Source organism: Cariama cristata, unplaced genomic scaffold (genome assembly GCF_000690535.1).
Source record: "Cariama cristata isolate BGI_N322 unplaced genomic scaffold, ASM69053v1 scaffold33273, whole genome shotgun sequence".
Classification (NCBI taxonomy): Eukaryota; Metazoa; Chordata; class Aves; order Cariamiformes; family Cariamidae; genus Cariama; species Cariama cristata.
Genome location: NW_009610715.1, coordinates 13,531 through 23,735, shown reverse-complemented (window position 1 = coordinate 23,735; position 10,205 = coordinate 13,531). Strand labels below are relative to the sequence as shown.

The window sequence follows — 10,205 nt, the reverse complement described above, 5'->3', positions numbered from 1 at the left end:
TTCTACCCTGTTTTTGTAGGAAAGTGCTCATTCCTGCCATGCCCTATTCCACATTTATAGACTAATTCAATTGTTTCATATTTGCAAATTATACCTAAGATAGTAGTTAAGAAGACCCATAAATTGTAGGTGTGTTTTACTGAAGTGAAACCCGTTCAATGAAAATAATTTGTATTGAGAGCACTTTAGTCGCATTTAGTCAGATCTTCACGTTATGTCAGTGAGCACCTCCTCCCTGTAGTATGCCTCAGCAGAAATGCAGACAACTACCACCCGAGTCGTGTTATTGAGCAATCACATTGAGAAACAACTAAATACATGGGGTATTTCTTTCTTTCTCGCCTATGAAAGAACTGAAGAGACTAAGCAGATAACCTCAGGCAAGATCCAGTATTGGTCCCAGACTGTCACAACACCAGCTGTGAGGTGTGGTGACAATTCAGGGTATTTTATATGTTCTTTGAGGGTGGAACAGGATTAGACGGTGCCCTATTTACAAAAAAAAACCTCCATGTACTTTTCAATTCTCTCTACTGATAACAGAGCTGCCCGGTTGCCTTTGCAAGCAGGGGCTGGAGGCTGGATCTTCCTTTTGGTTTTGATGACCATGGGCAGAGAGTGAATCCGTCTGTTTAGGCAGTTTGGAAGTGGCAAACCCTCCTTCGACTGCCAACTGTGCCAAGGCAGAGCGGAGCAAAGCGGAACAGCCATCTGTTAACTTGCTTGCAAAAGTTTGCAGATGTTTGGAAGCAAAGCAAGAAGCAATTCATATATATTTAATGACCTAGGAGACAGTAATTTTTACCTCCCACTCAGTATGTGCACATCTAGAATCGGAGAGCTTTTTAAGAATGGCAATAGCTCACCGAGTAGTTGGGAGATTGACATGGGCGAGATAAATCCCAGTTAAGTACTTGGCAGGAAGGTGGGATATGCTTATTCAGGCTTCATCCTTCCAACTTACTGCAGTGCCTCCCTTGCTGGAGCGTTCACGACACGCTTCACATTCCTAGTCTTTCGCTGCTGGATTTGACTCAACTGCCTTTTCCCTTTCAGTAAACGAAACGCACGAAATCGGCCCTCTGAACGACGTCAGCGTAACAAACCGCTCCACGCTCAGCTGGAGGCTTTCAGGTCTCAGCTCCAGTACCAAGTACAAATTCTACGTAAAGGCTTGTACAGTCAAAGGCTGTGGGAAGCCGGTCACAGAAGAAGGACTAACGATGGCTCAAGGGAGTAAGTTAATAGGTGATATGTTTTTATGTGGAGAAGCTCTAACAATAATGGAAAAATCTATTGAGAATATTCCAGGCTTGACATTTCCTTTGCAATTAGAGGAAATAAATTTGTTTTTCTTTCCATGAGAACAATCAATGAAATTTTTAATGTAGCCATGCCGCTCTTCAGAAAAGTAGAGCTAATCTGTTTCATTTTGCTGTACAGTACTGTGTTTCTATTCGCACCAATCAACTCTTTAAGCTGTGCTAGAATAAGTGAATTGCATTTAGTCACGAACAGAAAACTGGAAGATCTAGATAATCTGTTCTCAGTAATATTATAAAAACAAATTCTGCCCTTGCATGAAGATGAGGGACTGCCAGCAACGTTAGCAGCATGTATTTGACGTGGAAAATCCGGATGAACATAAAGTTGACTGCAGTGGATTTGATCCATTGCTTTATTTCTATTTTCTGAGAGACTGGAAGTAAGCATTTGTGTGCCACTTATACCCTATCCGAAACCACTGATGTCCAGTGATTTAAAGGAAAATCACAAGCACTATATGATAGCTCATCTCTCACTGAAATGAAATAAAATGTACTCTGCTCAGCAAGTCTGAAAACTACAATACTGAGGAACAAGACCTTGCTATTAATCAGAAACCATTGCTGTGCACTTACCACAGGAGGGGAGAAAGAGAATGTGATAAGCAAAAGAGTCCTGGCTTCATCATTTTTAGCAACAATAACAGTATGGAAAAATGTCGATATAAAATAGAAAAATGGTCCTTGTTGCACAACATCCTATTGGACTTGCAGAATCTCTTCAGTTACTGGCAAAAAAAGTAAAAAGTACTTTAAACTCATCACGTCCCATTTCAGGGTCCAATCATGAGCTATTTTCTCAAGTAGTGAAACTTCTTCTCTTGTAGCCTCCAGTCTTACTGTAGTATACAGGTACTCACGTAGTAGTAGCTATTAATCTATCGGCATGGTTTAAAATTTATTCTTCATTGAGGAAAGTAAAAAATCCTTTTTTTTTTTTTTCAAGCTAAAAATACACCATTTCACCTCATTAGTTACCTTTTGTGGCCTTCATTGGACAGCCAGAATAATCTGTTTTGGGCACTTGAAAGTCTGTAACTTCTTTGAATAACCTTGTCAGCTTTTATGAAATGCATCCCTGCCTGTGATGCTTAAAAGGATGATACTGTTGCCATTCATTTTCTCTTCTTCCCTAAGACTTTGTTTCAGCAGTGACAACAACTGATTCTTGTGAAATGCTTGTAGAATAGAGTACGTTAATTAATAAAAACCGCAAGGGTCCAGTTCTGCGATTAATGTGTGCTCCTTGCTGGTTCTCAAGCGACCCTAAATTAGGACACTGCATCTGTCGCTGAGATGCCATTAGAATTCTGTGTCATCATTTGCTGGCTAAATTGTTTGGATATTTTTCAAGTAAACATGATAGGATGAAAAAAAATCACTCTTGGGGTTTTAAGCTGTGGTATGGGAAGAAAGGCAATGGCTCAAAATTAAAACAATCTCTCTTTTTGAAGAAAGGGAGTGATTTTGAAAGTCAAAGTTTATCATTTAAAATGACCCACATAAATGACAGATATAAAATGTGGTGCCTTCTGAAATGAAACTCCGTGATAGAGCACTCCAAGTTTCTTTGGGTTTTGATTCAGTGATTCTATATCCACTGTGTTCTGGTTTTAGTAATAAAAACATAAAGCTCTCATTGTTCATTTTAAGACTTTGACTAGCTTCCACTGCTGAAATGTAGCCTTGGCAGGCTGTGCCATGGGTATTTCAGAATTTCGTGATACATTCTGCCAGGAAAGTGAAGGTGTTGAGGTGGAAGCTACGAATTCATTCACATATTATCATCAATATACTTCATCTGCATCACTGCTACTCATTTCATTTATTTGCAGTTATCCCTACTACTATAATCTGGAATCAGAAAGAAAAGTCGACTTCTTTTTTTTAATAGGTACATATGTGAGTATGCATGTATCGCCACTAAAAACAAGTCTGCGTAGGGAAAATTGTTGTGCTCTAAATGATAAAGTTGCCAGCCTCTAATTTGTGTGCAACCCATTTCCTGATGATGAGTTTGCAGTGGCATGAATGACTGAATTTAGTAAAAAAAGTTTCTCTCAATTAAATAAATATAACTCCCTGTATAGATAAGTGGGTAGATCATACCCTTTCTGTACAACTGCAGCATCTTCCTCTGTGAATGAACCATTCGGATTCAGATTTTTGTCAGGAGTAACACCTTGCTTTGAGCTAGTAACACTTTACCAAAAGGTCAATGAGTGGATGCTGATAGGAAAAGACCGTTCCATGCTCACATCTCTATTTCTTCATTCTCCGGTGGAGCCGTGCCGCGCTCTGTGCTTGTCTGGCAGTGCTGGAGATGGAGACCTCTGCTCGGCGGTACTGCCGCTGTCAAACCGGGCTGTTTCTCTATAATTACTTAACAGAAGAAAACCACACTTTAATATTTATCTCTAAGATTAGACGCAGGCCCACTGGAATTAGTGAGAAGTAGCAGTAGGCGATATAAACGCTTTCATTTAGAGTATCCTTGTTGCATGACCCAACACCACTGGCATTGGCAGCTGATACAAAGTCAACGAAATAAAAGGTCTCTTTCTTATGAAAGATCTTAAACATAGCCAAAATAACTCAGAGATGAAACGCTGATCGGCAACCAGAGATTTTTACCAGTTGTTGATAAAATGCTATGGACAATCGTGAAGAACCTGGGCAAAAGGATATTTGCGTTGTGCTGAAAAATAAATAATAGTTTAATTTTTGTGGCTTCATCTTAGCTTCATTCCTCAGAAGAAGGTATGCTGTCTTTAGAAAATGAGTTTTATCTCGAACTTTTTATTTTCAGGTAGTATTTCCTAAATGATCTACAAACTAATTAATTTTCCCCTTGAAAATGTTGATTTCCCAATAATCATTAGCCATCAGAAACATAACACAAAATAATGTTCTTACGTAAGTGAAAATATTTAATTTAATATAACAGTCCTTCTTTAACACAAAGCTGCTTTTCATCTAGTTACCGGTGGTTCTTGAGGATTACTTAACGCATATTACATACTGAGAATGATTACTGGGTGCCCAGAAATTCAAGCCTTAATGAAAAATTCATCCAGAGGAAGCCATACAACAGTAGTTTTATTTTCCAGAGAAGGCGGAGAATGGAAGTTCACCAGTTTCATTACATTTCAATGGCAATTGGCATGTAACTCCCACCGGCTTTTTGAAAATCTTAGCCGGAGGGTACTAACCTTCATAACCCACCGTAAGGTGAGGAGACTAACCATTTGTTACAAAATATATGGTTTTAGTTCTCTTTTGCCACAGGCACGGTGGAAAAGGAAAAATACAGCTGTCTTAGCCGTATGTAACCACTGGTATTGTTACCAACAAACCCCCAAAATACACCCTGTTTGCTCACAGTCAAGAGAACCTGATGAAATCTTGGTGAAAAGTTCCTTTTTCTGTCATTTATGCCACTCCACCCTGCTGTCTCTTCTTCGGCCGGGGGACCCACAGCCCATCAAACCCTGTTGCTAATTGCAGGCAATGAACCGTCCTGCCGGCCCGGGTGCTGCACGCTGGCTGGACCGGGAGAAGGAATATGTGGTATATCTCTGTTTCAAACCCCTGCCATTTTAAACAAGAAAAATAGGCGTGTTAAATTTAATGTGCTAAATACATCAGTCTCGGAGCACTGCAAGCAAATTTATGATTAACTGTTTGTCTTTCCTAGTATTTTTTTTGCTTTCCCCTCTTCTATCCATTTGCCCCAGCGTAGCCAATGCTGAAAGCTAAAGAGAAGCAGCAAGAAATGAAACAAACTGTAACTTGTCTTCTTGTCCAAGCCCAGATTTCTCACACAAATGACAATCAGTACAAATAGCTGATCACTAACTCCCCTATAAAGTCTTCTCAATAGATTTTATACACAGCAGGTTTACTAATCTCTATAGCTTAAAATATTCCCAATTTAGCATGAATTACCTCCTGCCCTAAGAAAGCCCAGAAGATGAAGGATACTTGTGATGCATATTTATACATTTGTAAGAGCCAGGCAGTAGGGGAAAACTAATGGAAGTTCAACTTTCCATTTATTGCAGCAGATGTATTTTAGATAGGTATGGTTATAAATTAAGATGTTGCCCACAATTAGTATTTAGCTATTAGACTGCCAGCTTTTTTATAGAAGTATGTTTTATAACAGATGTGCTAACTTTTGGAGAACTAGCACTCTTGTGAGTCTTTGGGGGCAGTTTATATTGTTTTTCCCTTTATACCATAAGCTTCTATAAAAAATGTGTGTTCTGTTGTTCTCATAAATCTTGAAGCCCGGTAGGAATATTGTAAAATTGCAGTTCAGTGTTTAATGTTCATGCGAGTCCCATGGTATGGCTGATAAATAGTGGGGGAAGATGAGAAGTGCTGGTGATATGCCTTTATTACTAATGCTTCTTCTCCCTTATTGTAGATTAAAAACCTAACCCAACTGCTTTCAATTTTCTGAAGCTAATTTCTGCAGCTCACTGACCTTTCAATATGTTGAGTTTTTCCTTATCTGTATATCTTTGCTTTTATTTTTCAGGATGCTACACTGCTTTTTCTATTCCAACCACCAAACTTGCCCCAATTAGCAATGCTTTCTCCTCTGTAGGTACTATATTGAGTGTGTAACACAGACCAGAAAGAAATCGCATGGAAAGAAACCTCATAATCACCCATCACTGGACACCTGTACCGAGTTTTAAAGAAAAAATTGTGTTTAGTGTTTTGGGATAGGTGATGTTAAACAGCCTGGAGAGCCAATGGTAAATCCCCAGTCCCAGGGGGGGCATTTAATGGGCTCAAACCCTCATTCCAGTCCGTGTGTCCCAGCCCTGCGGTGCCCGGCCGGCCGGAGGGGCTGGTACCGCTGAGCAATAACCTGGCAGAAAAGGGTTATTTTTCAGCCATATCAGTTCCCCCTTTTTCCTTCTGTAAAGAGCTGACTGTTCAAAAAGAAGAGCCTGGCACAATCTGGAAATAAATAGGTGTTAGATATGGACTGGTTAAGTTGGTTTAAGAAAATGCACAATGAACCGCAGCTGCGGGCTACCATTGAGGTCAGGGTTAAGCATTTTGCTTGCCAGGAGTTCAGGAGAAATGCTTCCTAAGGAGGCTTGCGTTGTGTACAAATTGGACCGTGCGGTTATCATGTCGTACCTAAGTGTTATACGGTATTTAATACACAATGGGTTGAATTCACATTTATTCTTCTTACTTTATGGATAGTCTTTCCATTAAATATGTTTTTCTGATGTCTTGATTTTAGAACATGTAATTAAAACATACCTGTGGTATCCTGTTGCTTAATTTGCAGTTGGATTAAAAATTATAGCTCAGTTTCACATACATCATTTAGCAAAAATTACCAATAGATGGATTCATTTATGCTAATAAGCTGTGCTTTAGTATCAGCAGTATTTCAGCTGTATGTGTTCTCTCTGGGTCCCAATGGTCTACTAATTTAACTGCTTATTGTAATACATGCATAGTTGCCTTGGAAAACTTATCTTGAACTGCTGCTTTGATTGTGCTTGGATTCGTCTTAATCTTTTTTTTTTTTCCTTCAGCTGTCAACTAAGCCTTAATCTCTGAAAGCTTCTTGCTTTGCTTGTTTACTAGTTTAAGTATTAACGAGCATTATTTTACTGTCAGTCCAAAATAAAGCAGGATAAAGCAGGCAAATTAGGCAACTGAACACTATTAAAGAGTTATGTTTATTAAGCACAGCCCCCCGAAATCTCTCTCCTGCCATTGAAGGCCGGCACACTCCCGTGTTATTCCCGTTGGCTGACTAAAGAGATATCCCCCGTGTCAGCACGTGGTTCTGAATTTGCTTGTGTGAATAGGCTTTTCATGTTCAGGCAGTGATTGCTAACCTCTCTAGATGTCCTCTTTTCTGTTACCCACAAATGCTATTTTAAAAAAGCTTATTTAATACCCTGCAATCTTAATGCAGACAGAAATTACAGTAGGCATTTTGCAAGTAAAAAGGCTGTAAAACTAGGGCTACTGGAATTTCCCTTCTACCTCTTAATCAAATATTAAACTCATCAGGAACATTTGAATGCCTAAATAACAATTTAAAAGCAAATTTCAGCTATATCTAAAACAGTGCTTTGTGCAAGCATTGTGGAATTTAAAAGGACATGGAAAATCACTGTCAGGAGAGAAACGAGTACAAATCCCAATGTTAATTTTTTTTTCCGTGAGACATATAAGAATCCATTTCCAGATAACAAGCTGTCTGTGCTTCCCTGCTGAGTTCAGTTCAATGGGAGAAGCATCAAACCCCAGATTATCCATACAAAGCAAGCCCATTTTCAAGTTGTAATTTTTTAAGCACGCATTAGTCAAAGCAGGTCCATAATCCCTCATCAATATTAACTTTCATCCTGGGAAATGTACAAACCATTTCATAAACATCAGGATTACTTCAGTCTGCTGTTTATTTTATCTGATGGAATATTAAAAATCAAATAAGGGGAATGTTTTTTTACTTTACTGCCTGCTTTTGAAAATCAGATTATCCAATGACAAATGTTAAAAATCCTTGTATGTCGTATTTGTGTATTATTTACATTATTTGTAACTGTGCATTTCACAGGCCTTTTGTTCGGTGAATGCCATTAATCGATATGACTTGAATATGTACATTCCGTAGGTAAAGGGATCGGCAAGATTTCAGAAGCAGTAAAGCCCACCCAAAAGTTTCACCCCATTGAGGCACTTGAGCCTGGAACTGAATATACAGTTCGTCTAGTGACTAAGAATTGGGTTGATAACAATAGCATTTTTGAAGATGTAATTGAGACAAGGGGGAGAGGTGAGACATGAAACCCTTCAAGGTGATAAAGATTTACTTTGAATGTAAATAAATGTTGAGGTTACGTCCTACGTTGTGCAGTGAAAATGTACCAAAACCATAATTTTGTTCTGTGATTTTTTAAGTTGACCCTTGCAGTCGAATCCCATGGGAGCATAAACGCATCCATGGTTCTTGGCTGAGTCCTCTGCTTTACTTGATGCTCAATAGCCTGGAACAATTACAAACTTTTACAAAACAGTTTTCCCTCCTATGCGATTTTGAAAGGGTAGTGCTATGATATAATCCATTTTAAGTGTGCCAGTCCAGTGGTTTGCATGTGTTGGGTGCACTTTTAACTCTATTCCTTTTGCAAAACTGCTTTTGCATGAGAGGCTTAACAATTCTCTGTTCAGCTTTCCTGTGTGGCATTAATCCTTTGAGTAAACTACTCTTTCAGAATTACCTTTCCAAAATGTCTGTATTGTGCCTAGTAGACTGTGCATTCCCCTTTAGACCCTCCCTCCCTTTAGAGCGTCTAAAAATGTCACACCCTGGACGTATTTCTGTCTTGCATTTCTTTAAGTTGAACGCAATAAGTAGTGATAGACTGATTCAATTAGGATCCAGTGAAGAACGCGTTATATGTTCATGTTATAGCAGGGTGATGGCCTTTTCCTCTTATTAATTTTCTTCTTTTTTACTCCTCTTCTGTTTCACAAAGCCTATGCTGGCATTTACGATGGAATTTCCACCCAGGGGTGGTTTATTGGACTGATGTGTGCCATCGCTTTGCTCACCCTACTGCTGCTAACTATTTGCTTTGTCAGAAGAAATAAAGGAGGAAAATATTCAGGTAAATGGATTTATTGTCCTTTCGCTATATTCACATGTTAATAACAGGCATTCTTCAGACTTTCCTCTGGGGGCTGCAGAACCGCAAGCAGAAACATCCAATTAGGATTTGTAGCTTTTGATAAATATCTGCAGAATGGATTCTAAAGAATATAAGTGAAACTGTGCTCTCTGGGTGAGAGTGCTGTGTGCTGTGTGCTGGTCAGAGATCTTGCAAAGGCCTTTGATAGTGCTCGTTGAATCTTCCAGTATTTAATCCAGTCGTAGAGTCAAGGTCCTTCACCAGCTGCACCTCAGCCTCCGTTGGCAGGGCTACCTGCTCACTTTCCACCTGATAACTGCTGCTTGACATACCAGCTGACGTAACTTCCATGGGTAGCCAAACTGCTTAACAATAGAATATTTTGCTAAAAGTAATTCTGTAATTTTCAAAGTAATGAGTAAGGGTTATTTAAGTATAAATCTGGTTGCCCAGAGAGGTGGTAGATGCCCCATCCCTGGAAACATTCAAGGTCAGGTTGGACAGGACTCTGAGCAACCTGGTCTAGTTAAAGATGTCCCTGCTCATTGTGGGGGGGTTGGACTTGATAAGCTTTAAAGGTCCCTTCCAGCCCAACCCATGCTATGATTCTATAAACACTTGCTAGCTTTCGTAGAAATTAGGGAATGGCCCCAAACCCACGATGGAAGCGTGCTGGTTGTGTCCAGCCAGACATGCACTGCGAGCTGCTGCCCTCCGGGTTAGGCTGGGGGCGATGACAGGCGGTTTTCCCATTGCACCTGCGAAAAGAAAAGTCCCCGGCAGAACATGGCGTACAGATCTGTGCTTTATTTTATTTGTACAGTGAAAGAAAAAGAAGATTTGCATCCAGATCCCGAAGCTCAATCAATAAAAGATGAAATCTTTGGGGAATATAGGTAAATAGGACCTGCTTTAACAAGCGTTTGTGTTTGTTGGGGTTTTGTTTGTTTCCAGATGTCATCATGATTTAGGACATTTTTCTAGCATGCAATTAACGCTATTTTTCATTTTCAAAGCAAACCTCATAGGAGTGGATAATGGTAGGAATACAAAGGTATATCCAGTATACTTAAATCCATCCAAGTTGGGATATAAGTAAATGTGGATGTATGAGTGGTTATTTTTCACTTGTTTGTTTCTTTGTTTTTTTTAATTAGCATTGTATGAATAATGTAAATATATATGATAATTTGGA

At 39.3% G+C, this 10,205-nt stretch overlaps 1 protein-coding gene across 1 annotated transcript in view; it reads left to right on the top strand.

Annotated features, from left to right (window-relative positions):
* Positions 1 to 10,205, top strand: part of LOC104159943 (neural cell adhesion molecule L1-like protein) — a gene marked incomplete at its 5' end in the record, with an annotated part of 16,678 nt that overhangs the window by 4,193 nt on the left and 2,280 nt on the right. Inside the window, 4 exons of the mRNA XM_009697972.1 lie at positions 1,057 to 1,236; positions 7,993 to 8,154; positions 8,858 to 8,989; positions 9,834 to 9,906. Coding sequence (XP_009696274.1) covers positions 1,057 to 1,236; positions 7,993 to 8,154; positions 8,858 to 8,989; positions 9,834 to 9,906 — 547 coding nt within the window. The remainder of the gene's footprint in view (positions 1 to 1,056; positions 1,237 to 7,992; positions 8,155 to 8,857; positions 8,990 to 9,833; positions 9,907 to 10,205) is intronic.